This window comes from Coccidioides posadasii, chromosome 3, assembly GCF_018416015.2.
Source record: "Coccidioides posadasii str. Silveira chromosome 3, complete sequence".
NCBI lineage: Eukaryota > Fungi > Ascomycota > Eurotiomycetes > Onygenales > Onygenaceae > Coccidioides > Coccidioides posadasii.
In genome coordinates, this window is record NC_089409.1 from 2,979,291 (window position 1) to 3,002,190 (window position 22,900).

Here is a 22,900-nt window from a genome sequence, read left to right on the forward strand (position 1 = left end):
ATGGTCCAAAGTCTGAACCGCCTCACAGAACCATGGTCCCCAACAGATGCGATACTGAACTCGCCTCTCACTCTGCAAAGATTACATATGCGAGGTGAGACGGAATGAAGAAGGCGGCGATGCGAGCCAATTTGGAGGATTGTCGAATCTGACGGCGAGTCTTGGGTGCCCGTGCTGCAACACGATGCCTGGCAACTCGTCTGGGGGTTATCGAGAGATCGAGGGACGTTGCTGGGGATGTAACTTAAGTATGCGTTCCGTACCGTAAGCGTCGCTCCTGCCACTGCCCCAAGGCGGGAACAACTCCCGGCCCCGTGACTCCAGCGCCTGCCCAGATGTTTGTCACGTTTGCATCATCCAGGTGATCGCCGCCGATCATTAATTTGTATTATATAATCAGTTTTTTTGCCAGAGAGCGGTCAAGCGGGTCGATGAATTGATCAGCTGTGTTGGCATGGAACGACGGTGATTAAACCCTGGAAGGGAGATGACCTCCAGAGTACATATGCTTGACGGAGCACGGACTGTTCAAGTTCGTCACTTGTAAGTATCAGCAAGATACCTTTCTGCAGTGATTCCCGTGCCGCTTCTCCTGCTGACAATTCCAAATGCCACGCCTAGCCACCCCGAAATACAATTGAAGAAAGATATATGACGGTAGGATCTTTCGGCTCTTTGATACTCCGATCTCCAGCAGTGGAGCGAAGCAGTAAAAGCGGAAAACACGGCAGATAACCGGATTCTTGCTTTGGCCTTCTTCACATTCCGGCAAACGATGTCATTTAAAAGATCACGGGATGTGTTTGAAGAGGACTCTCTTCAGTCGTCGCATTCTCCTTTTGTTTTTTATGGCACCCCATTGCCGGCTGCGGATCGCCAATCCCGGGATGATGGCTCGTACGTCCCAGTTTGGAAACAAGAAGTGACTGATGAACGCGGCCGGAAACGGCTCCACGGTGCATTTACTGGTGGATTCAGCGCAGGGTGAGTTCCGCTGGTTTATCAGCGAAATCTCTCACTGATGACTTTTTCAAACAGGTATTTTAATACTGTGGGTTCGAAGGAAGGATGGACACCTTCAACGTACATCTCCTCACGTCTGGATCGCGCAAAGGACCGAAAACAGCCGGTCCAACAGCGTCCCGAAGATTTCATGGACGAAGAAGACCTTCGCGAAGCTGAAGAGGCACGGAAGCTGCACACTACAGACGAGTTTGCCGGTTTTGGGTCAACAGCAACGGATCCGAATAGGAAGGCTGGCCTTATGGATATATTTAGAGTGAGCGGGGAAACTATGGGAGTGAAACTTCTGAAAAGGATGGGCTGGAAAGAAGGCCAGGGAGTCGGGCCAAAAGTCAGGCGAAGGGCCAATTTACACGACGGAGTTGATGATAGTGATCAGACCTACCTCTTTGCCCCCGAAAATTCGCCGATGATATCGTTTGATCGGAAAGATGACTATAAAGGAATTGGTTTTCAAAGAGAATCTCGGTTACAATATTCGTCAAGGTCGAAGCGGGAAATAAGGTCGGACGATGAAGATGGTGGCGCAGGGACGTTCAGCGGCCCAAATCTGTCACTAGGTAAAATGGCAGCTAATAAAAAACACAAGTTTCCAAAACGAGGTGGGTTTGGGGTTGGCATACTCAATGACACAGGCTCAGATGAGGAAGATCCCTACGAAATGGGGCCCCAACTTTCTTATAATAGAGTCCTCGTGGATGACCGAAAATCAAAAGAATCGAGACCTGCGATCAGGTCCTCCAACCCTCTCTTAGACAAAAAGCCTGTTTTTATTTCGAAAAAGGCAGCAGCAGAGAAAGCAAAACCGGGGTTTCGAAAATGCTACGATGGTCGCTTTCCAATTGATGGTTTCCTGCTGGGGAATCGCATGTCGGCGTTGTCTCTATCCACGGATGCCATTAAATATGCACCTCCCGAGGTTCCTGCAGACTGGAAATCCTCTAAACTGCAGTCTGTTGCCAGCGATGTTGCTGGCTATATATCAGTAGCAGAGGCCGCAAAATCCTCAACCCTGGACCCTAAATCAAGAGCCGCCATTCTTGGTGAAGCCCAGCTTCCCGGGAAGTCGGTATTCGATTATATAACGCCTGAGGGCCGGGAGAAACTGGTGAAAATCACGGGGAGGACCGACCTACCACCCGCTTTAGGCGAAGGGCCACCCAAAGGTTTCGAGAGGTCGGAGTCTCAAAAACAAAGAGACTTGTGGAATCTTGTTCCCCGTCTTGACAAAGAAACTGCGATACAAGCACTTAACCGTGGTGCCAGTGGGTGGATGCCTTACTCGGAGGACAAGTCCAAGCGAGATCGCTATCGCGCATTCCTTGAGATTCAAGCTGGGTTGACGGACAACTTTCCACCTAAATGCCCAGGAGCGTCAACTGATGATTGGTTAAATGAGCTTAATGAATTCGCCCGCGCAGCAGAAGTGTTCAAACCCATGTCTGGATTGATGGCTTCTCGGTTTACTTCGTCTACTTCCAGTACCCTTTCCCCGTCCAATGGCGCAGATCCATCAGGGCCGTTACTCAGAAAAACAGAGAAGAAACCAGAAGACCCGGCAGAAGCGGCCGCAAAGTTGGGAATGTATGGTCCGATGACCAGGATAACCCTGCAATTCTCCCCGACGCGGCTGCTGTATAAACGATTCAACCTTCGATATGCTCCAAGCAGGACAGATTCTGGTTCCGGCAACGATAATGCCAAGGAGACGGCAGAAATGGTGAAGGAGCGCAATCTCGAGCTCGTTTCCAAAGATACCATGAATAAACTGATGATGGAATCCCAAAATAATGTATCCAGCATTCACCTAGGGAAGCTGCCGCAGGACCAGCCTCTTCCGGAGTTAATTAAGAAACCGATTGACCCGGACCGCAATGAGGTGCTGGAAGCTGAGCGTCCTGGTGATGCTGTATTCAAAGCCATATTTGGTAGCGATGATGAAGACGGCGATAGCTTTGACTAACTTACGCATTAAAAAGCCATTCGCTGTCTTTTGAGATCCCCGCTAATAACAGAGAATTCTCAGACCACCTGTCGTGACTTATCCCAATGAAGCAGTTGCAGCTCTGTAATTCCATAGCTAAATACACTGGATCTATTGAGTAAGATGGGGGTTTAAACGACCAAAGTACTGTACATTCAGGATGTACTCCATAGTTACCACTTAACGTACGGAGTACTCCGTACTGAGGCCAGCTAGCGCAGATCATTCCTTGAGAACAATACGTATGTATATACTCCGTGTATATATGTACTGAGAGGTTTTGTATTTGGTTTCCTCTCAGGTAGTTGCCTCCCCTACCAAATGCCACCGGGAAAAACCAATAGTTGTTGTTAAGGAGACCAACAGAATGGTGTTGAATTGCAAGTGATGCACTGCATCAAGCTAAAAAAATTCTTGGAAAACTTGCTAGTTCACTGACTACTCCAAACAGACAGATGTACAGAGTAAAGGGTCGCTCCATACAGAGCTACACGTACGGAGTAATCACAAACATCCAGTCCACATGGCGGGAATTAATTTCAATGGTAGCTGCGGAGCATTAGTTACAGAGCAACTCACCACAGCAGACACGGCAGCTAACTAAACTAGTTAACTTGTTAGTTACTTGATTACTGTTCAATGTTCTCCACACTCTCAGCTGTCAGTTGTTAGTGTCGGTATGTTGCGCATGGTCTCGGCGATGGAGTCCCAAACTTCCAGTTCTGAGGAGACCAGTGAAACCCAAACCAAGAACATTTCACTTGGAGAGGCATCTTCAGCCCACTTTTTGCTCTCTCCTTCTTGCATCCTTCCTCCTCATCCTCTCGTGCTAGCCTGTTACAGTCTGTGGAGAAGGTTCTGGGACAGATAGACCATTGATTTGCATCATGAGCCATGGTAAGTGGGTTGTTTGATCAACTTGACAAATGTTGGGAACCCCGGAGTGAGGGGAAATGTTTTGAGAGTGTATTGTGTGCCTATTCCATTCTTTTAAAGCGATGGATGGACTTTGATTCTTCTTCCATCAAAATGGAGGGCGGTTTTATGAGATGCGTCCCCGAGTCTAGAGTTTAGAGCCCCTCCAACATCGGGTACCGGGACGATAGGCGCATTTTCACGGATATTGTCGCGGGTGATCAATGTGTTGGTCTGTCTTGCTCGTTGCTAATCCATGATTTCTTCCATCCAGGGCTGCTGCTTGTCGCGAGACCCTTCTGGCTTCCCGCATGCTGCTCATGCCGACCAAGGCCAGCACGCCGAATCCTTTCAAGGCACCAATCCCGCTACTGAAGGAGCTGGTCCAAACACCCCAGGCTTAAGCCGGTCTCTATCTCGCTCTCGCTCCAATGCCTCTACCTCTCGTCCGCCACATTCGACTCGCCGTCGCCACCAGGCTGTTGCTCTGAGCGAACACTATAACCAACCGATCCGCCTTCATGTCTGGCGCAGCAAGCGTCGCGCATGGTCGAAAGCTCAGATAGATCGCGAACGTCAAGAATTTTTTGACACCCGAGTGACCGGGAGACCCGAAGTATGGGCGGCATTGAAACTAGCAATCTCGCTCATGAGAAGTGGTGATTTACCTACAGCACAGAGCATTATTGATGCTGCTGGGGTGACTGTCCCGACAGGTGACCTTTGTGATGGCTGTTATGACGAAAATGGAGCATTGTATCGACTTCCTCAAGTTATCGTTTCAGATCCTTCAAACATTGTCGACGCGAGAGGCGGAGAGGAAGACATGCGAAGCGGTGAAGCTGACGACGAGGTTACAAATACCAAGCTGGCAATGGATATCGACTCGGACGACGAGCTAGAGGAAGATATTGAAGACAAACGCGAAGAAAAGGGGAAGAGAAATGAGAGAGATATGATCAAAGTCTGTGCAAGACTTAGCGATCGAGGTAGTCCTGACTTGACTATTGAGATTGGCAAAGATCAATCGGTCGGCGTCCTGGTGCGAAAGATACAGAGCGGGGCAGCGGTATGTATCTGCATCTGATCTTGGGTAGTCATATCAAGAGTGTTGATGCTAAATCTTTGGTTTCTTTTTAGCTCACGGGCCAGCACAGACTTCGAATCGCATACTTAGGCAAGATATTGAAAGAGAACGAAACGCTGCTTTCCCAGGGATGGAAAGAAGGCCATCTCGTGAATGCACTCGTCCTACAGCGCTCTTCTTAATTAGTGTACCATGCTGCCTCCGATTTTCAACACCCTCTCAGTCTCGCCTCGCGATAGCTCCGTATCCTCAAATCACCATGTCCTTTTTTCCCAACCTCTTGCAGTTGAAATTGGCCGTCACAACGCATACAAGGCGCCCGGTGCTTGAAGTTTATTACGTTTTTTTTTCCTCGGCACCAAATGCCACCTTGTAATGATCTACCTTTCCTGCTTGTTTCCCTTTGCGCCTAATCCTGTTTAATGATCTGTTCCATTGTGCAATTATACCATATATCACCTAATTCACGAGGGCCCTGTTCCCACTCTGTCTGTCATTCCATCAGGTATTTAAGCGTGGTGTGCCGGGCGTTACGGTTGATTTGAAGCTCGCCGGCCATGCCTATTATGATTTTGCGCTCTGTTCCGATGATGTCCTGAGTTTGTACTATGTCTGTGACTTTCGATTCTACAACAAGTGTTTAATATTAGCCAAAGTGTATATCGCGGTGCCTATTTTCTTTCTTCTTTCTGTGAAGCTACAATAATAGCAAAAGTATCATAGCCCGTCATCGCGCGGTGTTGTGGTGACCGGGAATTTTTGCAAGCAACACAAGTTCATGATACAAACCGCACAAACCACACAAACAATGCAAACTTCGGCTGTTAAGACCGTCACCCATCGCGAATGGCACCAAAATTTTTGAGGCAAGGTCACGGCCATAGTTACTGCTATATATCCAGAGAATATAGAAATATTTCTCACTGTTTAGAGCGGAACTTTGATGTACTTAATATCCTAGGTCTTCTCAATTTTTCCTGTCCACAAAAGCACCGATTGCAAGCGCTTTCGCCGGTGCATCCGGTGTCGCCTAGGAGCTAGTTCAATATGACAGACGTACAGCAGTCTCCGTTTTTAAGGGAACTCACGTCGAGTGGTAAGCTTGTCATCGTTCTTATTGTGCTCTAGCTTTGTTTTTAGCTAAATTGGCTCACGTCTAACTGCGTCTCAGATCGACGGACCCGTGAGAAAGCCCTCGACTCGTTAACATTATTCCTGAAAAGCCGTCGCGATTTGCAGTTGATTGATCTTTTAAAGATATGGAAGGGCTTATTCTTTTGTATGTTAGATATACCTTTTACATGGTTCAGTCTTCGCCTTATGCTTCAAAGATGCAGTAAAGATATTGCGACCACTACTGATTGTATAACAAACAGGTATGTACCATTGCGATCGACCTCTAAACCAGCAATCTCTCTCCCGTTCACTCTCATACACACTCGTACCCAGTCTACCTGGGCAAATCCTACAACCTTTCCTCCGTGCATTTTGGATAACGATGTCGAGAGACTTCCATTCCCTGGACCGACTCAGACTAGACAAGTACCTGTATCTAATACGTTGTTATGTGGGTGTTGCCTTTGAGATATTCATTAAAAAGGGCCTCAAAGCTAGAAAACAAGGGATTCAGAAGACCACGGGAAAGGAGGAGAAAATCAATAGCAAAAACAGCAAAAAGAGGAAAAGAACGGACGATGACGAAGAACAAGTGGATAATTGGGCTGATTTGGAAACTTATCTCGACCTGCTTCAAGAAGGCCCACTGTGTCCCATCAATTTTAATAGCAAGCAGTCGGACTCCTCAGCCATGCCAAAAGGTCCGGACGGCATCCGCTATCATATTATGGACATTTGGCTCGATGAGCTTGAAAAATGCGCCACCGATGCCGTTGAGGATGATGAGAATGCCGATGTCGCTGAAGAGGATTTGCCGAGAACAAAACTGAAGGATGGGGTACCAATGGAGCTGATACTTCGACCTATTGAGCGTTTAAAGGAGAAGAGTCCAAATAAGACAGTTCGGAAGAGGGCAGCGGAGACTCTTGAAGATGGCCGATTAGTGATGTGGGGTGTGAAAGAGTTAAAAGGGATAGAAGATTCTGACGAGGATGAGGAAGGGTGGGGAGGGATAGAGGATTAGGCATGCTCTATTCCGTACTTATTTGAGAATTTGAACAAGCAAAACCGCGACTATCTAAAGCATTTAAACAGAACTAGGCTATTTCTCCTTAGAAAGAAATGTATTTTTTCTACATACAATGCTATGTGTTTCTGGCCCTTAATATCTCATATCTGGGTGCCAGGAGGTTAACAGAAGCCACATCATCCAGCGATCAGGCTGAAATCTGTCGAAAAATTCGTCCCTGCCTTGCAGTAATATACATGCACCTGCTGGGCGCTGGGAAAACGCCATTATCCCAGCTAGGAGGCATCAAAAGGCCTGAAGATTGTAAGAATGAAATTTATTTCTAACACGTCGTGATAGCGTCCAACAACAACACAATGGAACCACCATGATGGGTCTTGGACAATCAGGGAAAAGAGCTTAAAAAGGGCTCTGCCAAGGAAAGGTGGAAGACTTGGGCGGAGATTTTGAAAGGAGAAACCAACGGAATAAAAGTACAAAATCTGAATCTCTTGACGCCAGCACCCTCCAATATGCCATCAAGCCAAGGCAGAAAAGGAATGCTGATGGAAATAAAACGGATAGCTCCACGAACATAGTATCGGTGCCACAGGATTTTGTGAATCGTCGGGGGCGGGATTCCTGTATCATCTTCAAAGAAGGCAGCGGAAAATCACCGGATTTCCGGTGTTTGGTACCTGTGGCCGGATTTCGAAATAGCGGTCCCGAGTCCTTTATGGACTTCCGCTTGAAAAGGCTCAAATGGCACTTTCTCCCCATCGATACTAATATAGCCATCCTCCCTTTCCCGGGGAATAATCCTATAGCCGGAAACCTTCTGGACGTGTACTTCAGGCATGTCAAACAGCGTACCATTTTCAACAGCCATAAGCATCTGAAGCGCAGTTAGCCGAGAAATATCGCCGCGAATTGTTATCAAATCGAGCATCCCATCATTTGGTAGCGCAGTTGGGAAGAAATTGGCATCTGGTGCCATATATCCCATGTTTCCAGCATAAAAGTTACCCATTTTGTCGTGCGTGATAAGCTCCCAATCGTCAGGGAGGGGATCAGCGACCGTACCGTGCCGGAGAGGCGGGAGTCCAACGGTTTCAGATTTAGAACCTCGGGGTGAATGAGAAGACTTTTGTTCCAACCCGGCTCGATAATGATCCTTGATGTCGTCTTTATCGCCAATTTCAACTTTGACAGCAAGGTCACACGGATACACTGTTTTCCCAAAAAGCCGAACTAGAAATCCATATGTGAAGCGAGCGCTACCCATCCATCGGATATGGTCCGTTCCAAGGTCGCTCTCAGCAATTATACCAAATGACTGCGACAGAAACGACAGCGTTCTTCTATCTCCTTGTGTGATGGAGACGAGATCTAAGGGAGTTCTCAAACCCTTAACGATACAAAGTGCAGCCATGCTCGGAGAACCCGTACCGTAAAGATTCCAGCTCATTGCATTTCCGGATCCACATGGAATATGGGCTACCGCAAGACTGCGGAGTGCTTCGCCAGCATCAGCTCTTTTACCCAATCCGTTAAAAACTTCGTAGGCAACACCATCACCAGATGCAGGCGCAATCACATCATACGCTTGAAGGTCAATATTCTGTGCAATCTCTACCGCATGACCCTGATGAGTAGTTATTTCAACATCAACTTCGCATTGTGCTGCTGCGAATACAGGCTCAACCTCCCTGGAATACAGCTTTTGAGCTCGACCTTTCCCTCCGAACGGATTTATAAGCACTTTGACTTTCTTTTCGCGCTGTGCTTTCCCGTAAGCCGCGTTCATAAGCTCCTCGAGCCATTGTTTAGTTTTCGATTTGTGCGCCGGATCAACTGGGTAGTACACTGACGCAACTGAGACATCGTCGTTTGAGGTTGATTCTGCATATTTTATGGTGATGTACTCGTGGGATACGTCCGCCCATAAGACGTTAAAATACGGAATAGATAGTCTTTGCAATTTCCCAGCTACAGAGAGAAGGCAAGTTAGCGGCTATAAAAGTCAAGGAGAGAAGGACAAAGGCAGTTGTAAGCATACAGCACCAATATGGGGAACAGCAGCTACGGGAATCCTTTTTCTTCGCGTTTTCATCTGTAATTCGATTAGCCCCATGCAGCAAATCCTGACAGCGCAGAAATGCGCCATGTCCAAAAGGTGGGAGACATGCCAGCGATGACAAGAGACTTAGCGGTCAAAATCAACAATGTTTTCGGTCCAACAGCAAGGACAGAATCTTTCCCTATATCCACACGCTGCAGCTGTTCCTCTTCAGACGACGAGTATCCATCTGGCGAGCGATCGCAATCAAGCAAACTACTGAGCGTCATTGTCTTGTCGGCTTGGTACTACACCATCCTGGGGGGAAAGACTAGTTCAGTAGTTATCCTAGGAGCCGAGATTCTCCTCCCCTCCAGTCTGCAGCTTTCCAGAAGAGCCGATTAAAAGGTTTCTGAAGGCGTATCAGTGCCGCCTGGGGCTGAAAAGATCCAGGAGCCGAAAGCGGGCGGGTGGGTCTGATCCCGAAGTTCCGAATTGGAGCCCTGGAATGTTGATGGCAACTGTGGTTCCTGGGGTAGGAGAGCAGACTCAGGTAATATAGGAAGAGTGTAAAAGGTCCTTAGGTCAGGAGACGGTTAGTGAGTGATATTTGGTTTCACATGTCAATGTTGACGCAGCGAAATCGCTGACCATATGTTATGTCACTCAGTTGCCTGTAGCTCGGCTGAAACTGAAAGAACGAACCGAGCCTCCACTCACTGTGCCTGCACATAGTTACCCCTGGCCATAGCATGCTGGATCAATCAAAGGCTGTTCTTTTTGGTTGCTGCCAGTCCCGGATGTCTGGGCAACTGATTGCTAATACGGAGTACTCCGTACATAAATCTACGGAGAATTTTGAAGAGGCAAAAACTCTGTGCCTTGGAACCAGTTGGATGGTCAGCTGCTCCCTTCATTTTTTTAAGGCGATCCTCGGACACAAACTGGAACTGGGATTAAAAGAAGTTGTTACATATTGAAGAGTAAAAGAAAAGCATTCAAAGAGAAAAATATGCAACTCCGCCATCTAAACTAGTATCGAATGTCAAAAGCATGCCTCAAGTGATATCTACGCGTTCGCCTTTAATCCCTTCAAGGACCCTAAACTTAATGCCAAACCTTGAGATCGGCTTCGTATTCTCACGAAGCCCGTAATCGGGCCTTCTTCACCTTCTTTCTCAATGCTTACATTTGCAAGAGCATCCTCGCCTAGAAAGATAGCGATTAGTAGATGGACTTGAAAATGGCAAACAGGATGCTAGCTTACCAAAGATACTCTTTGCGTAGAGATTTGCACTTAAGAATTGGCAATCCCCTTCAAGCGAAGCCTCCGGAGTTAAACAGCTCATGTTGGTGCGTTCCATGATTTGTTGTAGGAAGCCTCTTAGACTCTTGCCCTTCGAATGGACATTAACCTTGTTTTCCCACTCGAACTCAGTCCACATGCTTCGGAACTGAGTTTCTGTACAGCTCCCGGGTTGGATATAGTCCATGATGTCTGCCTTGATGTCATTGAGAATAACAACGTGGGACTCGGTCGAACTAGGCCCATCATAAACAACATTACCAAAGATGACACCCGTATCTGTGGATGAGACCTTGATGGTAGCCTGAACATTCAAGAAATCATGCGGGCCCAGGTTTTGTGTCGTGGGCCGCTCGACAACTTTCAAGTCACCAAGTGTTGCAAATTCGACGGATAGGTTTTGTAAAGTTTCCGTCGTCTGGTTGACGAGCAAGACATCCAATACAATATCAAACTGATGGACGTTGACATAGGCCTCAGCATAAACTGCGTCGGAATAACCAGTCAGTTGGACAACTTTACTCAACTTCGAAGAAATATCCTCGACAGTCGAATCGCCACCAGTAGCCTTGGCCAAGTCCAATTCAATTTCATCACCTTCGTCACCCCCAGATCTCTTTGCGAATTGTCTGATGGGGATCGCGTCGTCGACCTGTACCGCTGCCTTCGCCTTTTCAACGGCTTCCTTGGTGGCCCGTTTTTTCTCTTCTACTTGAACCATTGCACGGAACGCTTGTCGTGTATCTTCCAAGAACGTGGTCTCAAGGTCTTTCCGTTCTGTAAATTCCGCCAGAGACCGAACACACGACATGATACGGTCGACCGAGTCCTCATCGATGTGAGCTTTGACGAATTGAGATTGTCCAACACGAATCACGGAGATCATGATCAACATCGCCTCTGCGCGAAGAGCGTTGGTTCGGGCAACATCCTGTGAGACCTCGGAATGACGCATCACCAATTTAGTCAATGTCGAAGAAAGCACTGTCGCAAGATAGTAGTCGCCATCAAGTATGAGTTGGCGAAGTGGAGGTTTCCGAGCAGCCTTGATAGCTTCCAGTTTAGCCGCTGCCGCAGATTGGCTCGTCAGGGCTGTTTCCTGTGCATAAGTACCATCCGCTAAAACCTTCGGGCCGGATGATGGTTTCGGGTGACCATTAAGCTGCTCATTGTTCTCTGCGGTTTCATCCGAGTCCTCGTCCAACAGCCTCTGCTCCGAGGCCAAGATCGGAATCTCTCCCAAGCTAGTTCTAATCCTTTTCCAGGCTTCTCTAATATCGTTCTGCTCAAGAGAGTATTCGCCGACAACCCATAGAACTCCGCGATAAACCCTTCCAGCTCTTACTTCGCCCAGTGTCGACACTAAGCGCTCTAAGATAGATTGACGGAGTTGAGGGAACTTCTCCACCACTTCCTTTACAAACGTGATAACGTCAACTGCAGAGTTATTGTTGAAATCAACAATGAAGTCCATAAGAAGGTCAACGACACTTGCTGCAATTTCTGAAAATTTGATGGCACATTGATGAATAGATTGGATCAACAATTGTCGATATTCGTTATTCTATCGCTTGAATTAGCCTGGAACGAGGTAATTAGAGAACCCTCTCTTACCTTCTCGTACTGCTCGTCAACGGTCTTCGCGAGCTCCTTCTTTAGAAGCAGGACGATCTCTTCAACATTCTTACTCGATACCATTTCTAACGCAATTCCCAAAGCTTTCCGTCGGACGTCAATATCGGGGCTCGACAAAACTCGTAAAATTTCCATGGTAAGATCCTCTAAAACTCCTTCATTGCGGATCCGTAGTTGGTCCACTCTGTCAAGAACGATCAATTTGACGTTATTGTCTGGTTCTTTTATACTCAGTTCAATCAACTTGGCAGCAGCCGCCTTAACTGCCACTGGGTTCGATGTAAGAGCTGTTAGAGAGGTAGCTGCTTCATACACAACAGTGCTATCGCCAGCATCAAGGAGATCAAATATTAAACGAAGGTACTTGGCCTATAATAAATTAGTTCTCATCCATGTCCTCGTCGCGTGGAGGAAATATTAACCTTGTTCTGCGTATTCTGCACAGCATCCTTCCTGATAAATTCCAGTTCTACGAGCTGAAGCAGCTCATCGGCATTTGGTATACTGTCAAGCGTCTTATTGAGATACTCAAGAGCCTTTTGATGGCTGATGGTAAGCAGAGCAGCGAAAGCGTTTCGCTTGCAAGCTGGGTCGCTTTCTTCTTCGAGGAAGGTGTAGATGAGGTCTGGAGCGTCGGGAATAAGAGATTCGGAATGCTGAAATATTGATGCAATAGCCCAAACAGCGCTTTTTCGCACATACGCATGTCGATAGTCCAGGCATAGTCGCGCCGAAGAGAGTAAAGGCTCTAGTAGCTCGGGCTCCCGTAATTTGCAAAGGAATCGAAGAGTATTTCCCCGGACATATTCATTGGGGTGTTGGAGATCATTGCGGATGCCATTGCTACATTTCATCAGCCAGCGATACTCGGAACAGGAGCATTTTACTCACCAGACCAAAATCATCTCCTGCTTCAACTTTCCATTGCTATCGAGTTTCGGGCATATCTCGTAATAGAAATAAAGGAGCTTCTTCAGAGGCTTGCTTTTTGAAGGCATGACAAAGCGGATAATGTGCATGAGCAACTGGGGCATCGGATCACCGTTGAGCATTATTGTCAAAATCCGCCTCATAGTCTCCATCTTCGACTCGTCTGTCCCCTTCTCCAACTGCGTCTTCAGCTCCTGCAATGTGGGCTGGTCGGCGGAATTGTCCTGGTGCACCAGGCTGTATGCATTTTCAAGGTATAACGCCATATTGACGTCCACACGCGCGGGGAAGTGTCTTTTGGTGATGTGGTCCGGGGGAGGGACGGAGGGTCGTCAGCCGTGATGAGAACGGTTCCTCGAATATATCGCCCGCTGAACAACGTTGTAAACTGGACTATTTTGTAGATTAAGAGAAACGTTGTGGTAATAAATATAATTCTCTCGGCATTGAGAGCACCATTTGCGTATCCGTAAGACAATTGCGATAAAGGGGAATTGATCCGAGTGTCGTTGCTGCACACCTGGCCAGTATTGACGAGCGCTGTTATCAGCCAGACTCGCGGTGCGGATGACTAAGCAAGAAGCTATCAATCTTCCATCGAGCCCGCCTGGGGGAATATGACGAACAATCTCGAAGCGCTGCATTTTCTCTTGCGTCTGGAAAATCAGGCAGGATGTCGAACCTAAACAATCAGAGCGAGCCTTTCTACCTTCGTTACTAGTAAGATGTGACCCCACAGATGCCCAGATCTCCCCAGCTGCTGACTTCCCCGTCAAGCTCAGGGCATTCTGGGCGGTTTGGGCATGAGTTTCTAGGTGAGAAATCCGCATCACTAGGTCTTTCTATCGTTCTTAGCAGCTGACAGCGATCAGAATTCGACTTTCGCACTCTCGGCGACGGTCGCAGTGCCGCGGTACGCTATGCGAATAACTCGAATTATCGGAATGACTCGTTGATCCGTAAAGAAAGTGAGACTACCAAAGTTCCTTTCGTGGTCTGGGGTGTGAAACTGAGCTCTTATCACTTTCTCTTTTTGCAGTGTGCGTGAGCTCTCTTATGATTGCAGAGCTTAAACGGATTATCAAGGAGAGTGAGATAATGAAGTACGCAGAGACGAATCTGCATGGGCGAGTGTATATCTGTTAACGAAACATCATCAGGGAAGATGATTCGAAGTGGCCACAGAAAAATAAGGACGGGCGCCAGGAATTAGAGATCAAGCTTGGGAATGAGCATATCTCGTTTGAGGTACAGTAGTCAGCCTCTATCAATGCTGCGCGAAAGCAGACTGACAACCCTTCACAAATAGACAGCAAAGATAGGATCTCTTGTCGACGTGACCGAGTCTGCGGATCCAGAAGGTCTACGGGTATTTTACTATCTCGTCCAAGACCTGAAAGCTTTTATCTTCTCCTTGATCTCTTTGCATTTCAAGGTGAGTCTGGCCATTTCGCAATGTTATTTCAGTATTCCCATGATTTAACCATGGTTGATAGATCAAACCCATTTAAAATACATGAAGAAGATTATGAGGGTGGCAAAATGGTATTTGTTCATGGGTATGAATAATTTGCAAGAATATGGGTTTCCTGGAGTTGTCAGGGGTTTTTGAGCACACAAAAAGGAGGTCTGGTCTTCCATTCCATGTCAAGCAGCACATATTAGCATGTAACAAGCAGGTGTAGGGTCCAACTTGTGAACCAACATGGCACAAATCACAGTTGAGCTGTAGTATTTGCAATCTTTTTGCCCCATTAGATGCATTATCTTCATCCAGGTCTACTCTTGGACTTCTGCAAGCCGAAGCAATAATCTTCATGACAGGGTTAGGTTTGATGGTTTCCCCGCAATCATCGCATGACCGCCTTACTTTTTTAGCGTACGTGGGCCAACTAGAGGTTAGTGAGCTCCCCCGTTCAACCAAAGGCAATCCAAGACCATCATTGAACTGCCGCGCTCAGCTCGCCGAACTCGCCTCTTCCCAGCATTACGGCCTGAATGACCACATGAATCGCACAATGGTCTACTTCTTTACTTTGAATTGAATTTCATCATATTTCTTTCTCTTTCACTTCTAACTGTGGTTCTTTTCCGCCATACTTGATGTCCTCGTGTCTCGCTTGAATAGCAGCTGGTTGATTGCCTCCCATGCCGACCCCGAGCGTCACCTCTCCACATTTAGCCTCGCTCTCCCTGGATGCGCTCTCTGCGCGAGGAACCTGCCCTCCAGACATTGTCGATCGAACCGACGGCCGGAATACGCCTACAGAAATCAACCTGCTCGCGCATGATGCATACGATGTTCCGGGTCTAATTGCGACGTCAGAGTTGCGGCCAGAGCTGGACACGCCTATTACTCTACAAGACGCCTCTTCCACTGACAATAAAGACGCCCGATCGGACGGTGAACACGAAGCTTCAAGTCCTACAACGTCCGTATCCACCCAGTCAACGGAAATCAAGAATGAACCACCGCTCTCCCCGGCCGGATCTTCAACCGTGGCTACACCTTCGTATATGACTTCACTCAGTCATGATTTTTCCAACGTCAGGGTAGGACTACCTTGAATGGATTGTTTCAGAAGCTAGAAGGACATATTTACTCACTTCGCTCTCAGTTGCTTCCCGATCACCCCTGTTCGTACCTTAGAGCAGGTAGCAAGTTCGTTGGGACGCAGCAGTCCGACCGTCAAAAGTACAATGTGGATGTGGAAATCAAAAACGTCAACATGGAGGAGTCCTTTCTTTGTGGCTATCTCCGCATCCAAGGTGCGTTTGATGAATTACTAGTCTAGCTTCGTCTTACTCCCACGCGCTCCTTCACTAATTTTCAATCGCACACTAGGCCTTACCGAAGACCATCCTACGCTCACGACGTATTTTGAAGGCGAACTAATAGGCACAAAGCATAAGTTCCAAACGCGGAACCCATCCTGGGGTGCGACGGATAAAACTGACCTGCAGCATTGGGATCGTTTCCCTGCGTGGCGTTCTGTCTCTAAAATGGCTAGGAAGCCCGATTTTACAGATATGAACTTTGCGCAGAGAGAGCATATCTTCATGAGGTGGAAGGAATATTTCCTGGTCCCCGATCATCGTGTCAAAACCATAAACGGTGCAAGCTTTGAAGGATTCTATTATATTTGCTTTAATCAGTCCAAGGGTACCGTTAGCGGTATCTACTTCCATGCGAAGAGTGAAAAGTGAGATCTACCATGGGTCCTGTAAATGTGCACCGCTAACGATTTTTTGAAATGTACAGGTATCAGCAACTCGAGCTTGAGCATGTTGATAATCGCGGGTGTTTCGGCGCCATGGAATTTCGCTGAAGACCTTTATGCCTGGCGTTCAAAGCGCAATTGGGTTAAATATCGAAGAATTATGTGGCAGCGTTTCATGATTTATGCTAGGAATGTCTTACTTGGAGGGACCAACTTTAAAAGGGGCGAACATGGAGTTCTTTCTTTTTTTCTTTTTTTTTTTTTTTTTTTTTTTTTTTTCCCTCTCTTTTGTTGCTGAAGCAAGTGAGGTGCAGTTTACATATCCAGTGGTGCACCAGCTCTACCACATCTATGTGCGAGAAGATCATTTTCTCTAACACTTTGTTTCCCTTGATGATATCCATGTCGTTTCTTTTCAGTCAATCCACTGGCCTCTGCTTTTGTTTTATGTGACTTATTCGTTCCCGGTTGATGTTCAATCTCAGTTGATCATGCCTTTTTTGTTTTACTTGCAGGTAAATAATTGCTTGGGGAATTGGTGTTCCTTCTTTCCTGCATTGTTGAGTACGCTGGACCCCCGTTTGTGCCTCATTTTTCCACTCTTAGCTCTATTGCTTATTGAAAGCACCACATATAGTCTTTCATAAAACCTTCTAACTTGGATTTTATTCTCTTACATGGTTAATAAGCTTTGGTCAGTTCTTCAAAATTAGGCTGAAATCTCTCATTGTGCAGCTTTAGCTTTGGCTCCAGGGCATTTCTGTACAATACAACCAAAAATGTAGATATAAGTCACACTTCAAACTTCTTTACATTCATATCTGTCATGTCAAATGTTATATCTAGAACCCGAAAGGAAAAATGGATATCAATGCACTGGTCAGTTGCCATACAATGGTCACAGAGAAGCGTGCATTGTTAAAGTCCCATCAGCGCATTGTGCTAAAGAAAAACAGAGAGCTCCGCGTACGGATTATACACATGGAAATATTAAAAAGTCATGGAATATCAAGAAATGGAACGCAATGTACTGTGACTAGCAAATAAAGATGACCCAGTTTAAAGATAGATAGGAACAGTCGTCGCAAAAGCAAAAGGCATATACACTGATGCGGAATTGAAGAGTATTGAGGGACGAGGGGTATGGAGTATTTGGCTGCATTTTTGTGGTATAAAATAGCAAACAAAAATATAATTTCGCTCATGGGATATTTTGTGCTGAGCAAGTGGAGTATCGAGAGTCAAAGATCTGATAGTAAATCTTCCCCAAAGAAGTATATATAACGGGTAGCAACATCAAACAAGGATCTAAATCAAAACATGCTTGAATTTTGTCTGCTGCTCGTCGAACTAGACGTCTGGCTATTTGCAGCCTCGCTGCTTGGGGTTGGCGGCTCAGCAACAACCTGGCGTCGAATGGTAACAATCCATTCATGCTGCAACAGTTCTACCGCGCTGGGCCTCTTGGCGGGATCAAGCTCAAAACAACGTTTAATAAAATCGATGCCCAGCTCGCTTAATTGGTCTGGGGTCGGAAGATGAGGCTGATTTCCTTGTGCAATCTTGTACATGATCGCCCATTCATTGTCGATACCCGCCCATGGACGTAACCCGGTGGCCATCTCTAGAATGACGCAGCCGAGAGACCATATGTCCATGGAGCCATGCCGGCCCCCTGCATGCCCAACCTCTCCACGGACGAGTTCCGGAGACATATACATAGGAGTGCCCGTGACAGATTTTTGATTCTTGCGTTGGGCGTGGGGCTCTTTCGTAGCATCTTTGTGATTTCCTCCATACTGATCCATAGCAGCTAGAGTCTTGCCTTGGCGGGCAATTATCATGGCCGCCCCGAAATCAACATATTTAATGACCCCATTATGGTCCAGGAGAATGTTAGCAGGTTTGATGTCCCGGTGGACAATTCCCGCTTGGTGCAGATAAGCAAGACCCTCCAACATTTGAAGTGCATAAACCATGATAACGGTTTCATCCTCAATTCGGCCATGTTCAAGGAGCGTGGCCATAGATCCACCAGAGCAGTATTCCATGAATATATAAACCTTATCACGATGAACCTCAATACCGCGATACGAAACAATGTTAGGATGGTCAAGAACCTCAAGAACAGCCATCTCGTCCCGAATCTGTTGGGCGACACCAGGAATAACAGACGGCTCTTGAAGTTTAATTTCTTTCACAGCCATCAAATAACTTGTATCGAGATCGATAGCAGCGTAGACTGAACCGGAGGTACCTCCGCCAATAAATTGGCCTTGCTGCCACCGGAGGGTGACGTTCGTGGCCGATGAAGAAAGCACTGTGAGAGATCGATCCGCTTCATTCACACCTTCTAGGACTCTGCCCAGCGGCCGCCTCTTACTGTCCAATTCCGCCCTTGCCTGTTCCAACTCGGCTACACGCAAGTATCGCTGTTCGTGTACAGCCTGCTCCGCCTCAGCATCGTCCATGGCCTTGCTGAGGTCCAGCTTCCCGGATAGAAGCTGTAATTTTTCCGCTTTCGCAGCTAGAGTCGACCGTGCTCCCATAATATCAAAGTGTGATATCAGCGTTGACATGCAGCCTGCAACTTTGGCACGTAACAATTGGTAGTCTTCATCGCTCAATGAGAGAATGCTATGTCCATGCGTTATGGCCATGGCAAACTCGAGAGCTGCAACAGCCCATTTGAAGGTCCTTCGATCTGCAGCGTCACAGTCGTCACAAACAAACGCAACCCAATCAACCCCCAGTCTTACTAGTTTACCGTGATTCATTGACCGACGGGTAGGCTCCAAGTACATCAAAGATCTTTTGCCGAACTCAGTGGCGAAAGCAAAGCAGGACTGAATCAGTTCCTGATTGCCGGCTCCCTGGTTTTGTTTTCGAATGATTTCCACGCTATCAATGATCGTATTTGAAAGCTTCCATGCGGTTTTCTTAATTTTGTTCAATTCGACATTCACTCGACCCAGATTCGCCCGCTGTTCCACTGTGACGTCGAATTCCAAGCCTGTTAGTCGAGTGAGCTCGGCCCGGGCACTTTGGAGACGCTTTTGAGAGCCATCAGCCACTAAACGCAACTTGCCCAATCGCACGTCCGTTGGATGCTCCAAAAGGTCGACTTCCATCCTCTTCCCGCTCCAAGGGAAAGGTTTCTCAGGACGAATGACAAGGATATATGGGTTTGACGGATCCTCCGGGACATCTTCAGCACGGAATGAAGTTCCAAGGATTGATTGAATATCTTTGGGACGCCCATATAAAGAAGGTGATGCAATCAGAGACACACCCTTCTGCCCGACAGAATCGAGCGACGTAACAAGGAAATGGCCTGATGCCAGTAGAGCCTCCGAAAAAGTCTCTACGATATCATCCTTTAGGTGGAACTCGGTTGCATTCTCAAACCGTTCACGAAGGAATCGGGAAAATCGGAATAGTTTTCGTTGGCGTACTCGGACGGAGTCCAGAATTTGCTTATAGCGCTTTTCTGATTCAACGGCATCCCCTTCCGGTTTACCGAGAAGTTCCCGCTCAAAATGAAGCATCAATCGCTGAAGAGCCTTCGCAGTTAGGGTGCTTAAAAACCTGCTTTAGCTTTGATCGATATGGATCCAAGGGGTCAGCTGACATACCTAAATTGTTCAGCAACTTCGATATCCCCTCCCTCAAACTGGCGGCCAATCTCGTTGGAAAAGTCCCATTCCTGCTCCAAAATTTCCGCTTCTTTGAAAGTATTCTTGTTCGCGCTCAGCTTCCAATTCAAGAGTTTAAAGTAGTATTTCAACGCGTCAACAACAACAGTATCAAAACTCTCCTCAAAACATGGAGGAAGCTCCCATCCAGGCTCCGGTTCAGAGATAACAAGGTATCGCTGCTTAATTTCAACAGCAATTTTCATTAAAATCTGAAATTGTGCAATCATCTGGTCAAGCAACATAGGAGACTGCTGTCCAGGGTCCTTCATTTTCTTGGCATAGGAAAGTCGAACACGAATGACTTCCACGATGAGGCGAGAAGGAAAACTAATCAAGATGAGCAATTCTTCGATGTATGGAGGCAGGTGTCGCTCCACAAATGCTTCGGAGTTCTCAATCAGGGTGGCCTTTGCTTTCTTGATAACTTCGCCAATCCCATCTAACATACTGTTTTTTCTGGTCTGGCCGTTTCCATCCACCACATTGCCGTCTCCCTGCAAAGATTTTAAGCCATCCTCCTTCATGATACGATCAAGGAAAGACCCTTCATCTGCGAGATCAGCAGCATGGGAAGGCTTGGTGATAGGTAAATTAAAATTTAATTCCTCATTGCCGACCCATCGTTGAAGGATAGCAAACTGAGTGTTAATAAGCTGCGTCGTATTATGCCATGAGATGATGGCATCGCAGCTCGCGGTAAACTCCTCAGAGTCAGCACGCTTATGGTGAGCCTTGAGCTCACGCATGACTGAGTACAGGCTTTCGACTTTCTCGATCTTTGCAACAATACCTTCCACCTGTTTCACGGGAGGTTTACCGATTTCCGTTTCGCCTTTGATCTTGAACGAAATAATTTCTTCTAGGATAGGGCCTACTTGAGCCCTCTCGTGTTCGATGATCTTTTTCTGCAGTGCTTCTAGCCGGCCGCAGGACCTTGCCCGAATTCCAAGCCAGATTTCATCGTTAATATCAGTTAGGCTTTTAGGCTCGCCAGTCCCAAATAGTCGCCGCTTCTCCTGCTTAACGACGTCTCCCTTTAAGACGGATGCCAACATAGAGTGCCATTCCAATTTTTCCCGGATTTTTGGGTTCTGCAGTTCTTCCAAAGTGGGTTGTATGTTCTCATCCTCCAGTACCAAGTGCGCCTCGACGTCGTAAGGGTCGCTGTCGAAAGGCTCGGACGATGGCGACTCGTCTTCGAGATCCAGGTCAATATCAGGCACGCCCGGAATCTGAGAACCAAAATTGAGCCATTCGTTTGGCGGTCCTTGTCTTACTCTTTGGACATACGCCTTTTCTTGGGCGCGGTACTGGGCATTGGGGTCACGCCGGGAAGGTCGTTTTGCCGAGTATGAAAGCTGGCTACTCGAATGAGTAGAGAACTGGGGAGGTCTGCGTGGGGGAGCATATGTATTAGATGGCGTTCTGGCTGGACCACTCGGCCGCTGCGGTCTCAGCTCTCGATCAGACATGTCGGAAGGGGTATGTCTCTCGAAGGTGGCGGCAGAAGCTCCCGCACTACCACTTCGAGAGTGCCTGGGGATTTCCGGCGTCCATTGGGGATATATTGCAGGTGGCGCGAGAACTGGAGAGTTGCGATAGCCCGAGCTCACTTGGTTCACAGTGGCTCCCGAGGAGGTGACCAAGGGCGTGTCGTGCTGGTCATCCGCGTCCCGGATATCAACTTCGAAATCTTCCTGTCCAGGGAGCACGAATGGAGGGTGGAGAGGATAGAAGTCGGTGGGTGTCGAAGAGTCCGAGCCGTGTAGGGAATGTCTCCGACGTTCCATAGTCCGTAGATTTGAAGCAGGGTCATCGCCGCATTTATGTATTGGCAGCGAGTCTGGACTCTCTGTTCATGGGGTCCTCTAGTTTACAAGGTGCCACGATCATGTGGAGTTTTTGGGTTTTCCTACAAGCAGGCCAACTGAATCAGGACTAGCCTCTGCCGAGCCTGGCGTGCAGCGTTCGCCGCCACAACCTTGCTGAATGGCCTTTTCCGCGCCGTATTGAAGAATCCTATTATGTGCGTGTCTTTGTGTGAAGAAGAAGCGCTACTCTCCGTGTGTTGACAGACCTCATTCTCTGTACGGAGTACAGACCCCCTAAATCCTAAATCAGCAATTTAACTATGAGCATATCCCACAAAGACAGTGATATAGTTGACTAACTGTCCTGTTTATGATGACAGCGCCCCCAATTGCTGGCACGGTTGACTAACTAGAACGCTTCTACAGCCCTAGCAGTGGATGGGTTTCTCCCTATTTCTTAGCGAGCATACAAAATGATCACAGCAATTAGGTTTCGTCCGAACTTGGGTTACTGGTTGCCTACAATTGAGACATTTGAGAATTATTATTCCCAATGAAACTTTACGGAATAACCCCCTCCAGCGCGTGTCTAACAGGTCCAGAGGAGTTACACTGGAACTCCTCATGGCTAAAATACCCATTTCAGCCAGCAGTTTGACCAAGGCAGGACCTTTTTTCAGGAATAAGAGAACGATTAAACGATAATTTCACGAAATCAAAAATACCTACTGGTCGGTTCGACGAGACGAGGCATATATCGATTGCACAATGCCCCCTTGAGAAATTCGATCCTATGTACCCCATACGGAGTGCGGTGAAAAGATTTTTATATTTTATACGGGATAAACTGTACAAGGTGGGCAAATTCTCACTACTTTGGGGAATGAATCGCCTCATTCCTTATTTTGTCTCTCGTTATGCTCCATGCAACCTCCAAAGTGAAACATGTAATCCTCCAATGTTAGCATCGTCCGCATGTATGTATGTCCTAGACATACATCTTGACTTTAGTGCCGAGGAAGAACGCTCGTTAAAAGAACGAGCGAAATTGAAACAAGGCTTCTGGCGGGTCGACTTGAGGCGAATGTTGACCCGAAAGAAGTGAT

At 47.3% G+C, this 22,900-nt stretch overlaps 8 protein-coding genes across 8 annotated transcripts; 5 read left to right on the plus strand and 3 right to left on the minus strand.

Annotated features, from left to right (window-relative positions):
- The first annotated feature begins 640 nt into the window (after nucleotides 1-640).
- D8B26_005883 (uncharacterized protein) lies at nucleotides 641-3,029 on the plus strand. The gene is made up of 2 exons (XM_003070088.2): nucleotides 641-984; nucleotides 1,039-3,029. The coding sequence occupies exons 1-2, from the start codon at nucleotides 776-778 to the stop codon at nucleotides 2,984-2,986; spliced, it is 2,157 nt and encodes a 718-aa protein (XP_003070134.2). The 5' UTR covers nucleotides 641-775; the 3' UTR covers nucleotides 2,987-3,029.
- Nucleotides 3,030-3,701: 672 nt separating this feature from the next.
- D8B26_005884 (uncharacterized protein) lies at nucleotides 3,702-5,784 on the plus strand. Its single transcript, XM_003070087.2, has 3 exons — nucleotides 3,702-3,904; nucleotides 4,197-4,991; nucleotides 5,063-5,784. Exons 1-3 carry the CDS (start codon nucleotides 3,902-3,904, stop codon nucleotides 5,189-5,191), a joined length of 927 nt encoding a protein of 308 aa, XP_003070133.2. The 5' UTR covers nucleotides 3,702-3,901; the 3' UTR covers nucleotides 5,192-5,784.
- Nucleotides 5,785-5,882: 98 nt separating this feature from the next.
- On the plus strand, nucleotides 5,883-7,232 carry D8B26_005885 (uncharacterized protein). Its single transcript, XM_003070086.2, has 3 exons — nucleotides 5,883-6,105; nucleotides 6,181-6,288; nucleotides 6,386-7,232. Exons 1-3 carry the CDS (start codon nucleotides 6,057-6,059, stop codon nucleotides 7,147-7,149), a joined length of 921 nt encoding a protein of 306 aa, XP_003070132.1. The 5' UTR covers nucleotides 5,883-6,056; the 3' UTR covers nucleotides 7,150-7,232.
- Nucleotides 7,233-7,562: 330 nt separating this feature from the next.
- LCB4 (sphinganine kinase lcb4) lies at nucleotides 7,563-9,993 on the minus strand. The gene is made up of 4 exons (XM_003070085.2): nucleotides 9,845-9,993; nucleotides 9,324-9,772; nucleotides 9,194-9,247; nucleotides 7,563-9,123 (listed from the first exon to the last, which is right to left on the minus strand). Exons 2-4 carry the CDS (start codon nucleotides 9,481-9,483, stop codon nucleotides 7,808-7,810), a joined length of 1,530 nt encoding a protein of 509 aa, XP_003070131.1. The 5' UTR covers nucleotides 9,484-9,772; nucleotides 9,845-9,993; the 3' UTR covers nucleotides 7,563-7,807.
- Nucleotides 9,994-10,084: 91 nt separating this feature from the next.
- Nucleotides 10,085-13,509, minus strand: SEC26 (coatomer subunit beta). Its single transcript, XM_003070084.2, has 5 exons — nucleotides 13,026-13,509; nucleotides 12,557-12,977; nucleotides 12,114-12,503; nucleotides 10,461-12,063; nucleotides 10,085-10,402 (listed from the first exon to the last, which is right to left on the minus strand). The coding sequence occupies exons 1-5, from the start codon at nucleotides 13,328-13,330 to the stop codon at nucleotides 10,263-10,265; spliced, it is 2,859 nt and encodes a 952-aa protein (XP_003070130.2). The 5' UTR covers nucleotides 13,331-13,509; the 3' UTR covers nucleotides 10,085-10,262.
- Nucleotides 13,510-13,694: 185 nt separating this feature from the next.
- Nucleotides 13,695-14,821, plus strand: MAGO2 (Protein mago nashi 2). Its single transcript, XM_003070083.2, has 7 exons — nucleotides 13,695-13,784; nucleotides 13,842-13,879; nucleotides 13,937-14,032; nucleotides 14,104-14,167; nucleotides 14,225-14,312; nucleotides 14,374-14,499; nucleotides 14,561-14,821. Exons 1-7 carry the CDS (start codon nucleotides 13,738-13,740, stop codon nucleotides 14,573-14,575), a joined length of 474 nt encoding a protein of 157 aa, XP_003070129.2. The 5' UTR covers nucleotides 13,695-13,737; the 3' UTR covers nucleotides 14,576-14,821.
- Nucleotides 14,822-15,212: 391 nt separating this feature from the next.
- On the plus strand, nucleotides 15,213-16,528 carry D8B26_005889 (uncharacterized protein; the record flags this gene model as incomplete). The annotated part of the gene is made up of 4 exons (XM_003070082.2): nucleotides 15,213-15,617; nucleotides 15,683-15,833; nucleotides 15,910-16,267; nucleotides 16,327-16,528. The coding sequence occupies 4 exons, from the start codon at nucleotides 15,213-15,215 to the stop codon at nucleotides 16,391-16,393; spliced, it is 981 nt and encodes a 326-aa protein (XP_003070128.1). The 3' UTR covers nucleotides 16,394-16,528.
- A 469-nt stretch (nucleotides 16,529-16,997) lies between these two features.
- Nucleotides 16,998-21,773, minus strand: SSK2 (Suppressor of Sensor Kinase (SLN1); the record flags this gene model as incomplete). The annotated part of the gene is made up of 2 exons (XM_003070081.2): nucleotides 16,998-19,864; nucleotides 19,921-21,773. 2 exons carry the CDS (start codon nucleotides 21,771-21,773, stop codon nucleotides 17,599-17,601), a joined length of 4,119 nt encoding a protein of 1,372 aa, XP_003070127.1. The 3' UTR covers nucleotides 16,998-17,598.
- Between the last annotated feature and the right edge of the window lie 1,127 nt (nucleotides 21,774-22,900).

Coding starts and splice junctions, on each gene's coding strand:
- D8B26_005883 (XM_003070088.2), top strand. CDS start 776: ATGTCATTTAAAAGATCACGGGATGTGTTTGAAGAGGACTCTCTTCAG. Junction 985..1,038: donor ACTGGTGGATTCAGCGCAGG/GTGAGTTCCGCT, acceptor TTTTTCAAACAG/GTATTTTAATACTGTGGGTT.
- D8B26_005884 (XM_003070087.2), top strand. Junction 4,992..5,062: donor AGATACAGAGCGGGGCAGCG/GTATGTATCTGC, acceptor GTTTCTTTTTAG/CTCACGGGCCAGCACAGACT.
- D8B26_005885 (XM_003070086.2), top strand. CDS start 6,057: ATGACAGACGTACAGCAGTCTCCGTTTTTAAGGGAACTCACGTCGAGT. Junction 6,106..6,180: donor AAGGGAACTCACGTCGAGTG/GTAAGCTTGTCA, acceptor ACTGCGTCTCAG/ATCGACGGACCCGTGAGAAA. Junction 6,289..6,385: donor ATGGAAGGGCTTATTCTTTT/GTATGTTAGATA, acceptor TATAACAAACAG/GTATGTACCATTGCGATCGA.
- LCB4 (XM_003070085.2), bottom strand. CDS start 9,483: ATGACGCTCAGTAGTTTGCTTGATTGCGATCGCTCGCCAGATGGATAC. Junction 9,248..9,323: donor TAAGTCTCTTGTCATCGCTG/GCATGTCTCCCA, acceptor ATCGAATTACAG/ATGAAAACGCGAAGAAAAAG. Junction 9,124..9,193: donor CTGTTCCCCATATTGGTGCT/GTATGCTTACAA, acceptor TTCTCTCTGTAG/CTGGGAAATTGCAAAGACTA.
- SEC26 (XM_003070084.2), bottom strand. CDS start 13,330: ATGGCGTTATACCTTGAAAATGCATACAGCCTGGTGCACCAGGACAAT. Junction 12,978..13,025: donor CAGGAGATGATTTTGGTCTG/GTGAGTAAAATG, acceptor GATGAAATGTAG/CAATGGCATCCGCAATGATC. Junction 12,504..12,556: donor TGCAGAATACGCAGAACAAG/GTTAATATTTCC, acceptor AATTTATTATAG/GCCAAGTACCTTCGTTTAAT.
- MAGO2 (XM_003070083.2), top strand. CDS start 13,738: ATGTCGAACCTAAACAATCAGAGCGAGCCTTTCTACCTTCGTTACTA. Junction 14,168..14,224: donor AAGGAGAGTGAGATAATGAA/GTACGCAGAGAC, acceptor AAACATCATCAG/GGAAGATGATTCGAAGTGGC. Junction 14,313..14,373: donor ATGAGCATATCTCGTTTGAG/GTACAGTAGTCA, acceptor CTTCACAAATAG/ACAGCAAAGATAGGATCTCT.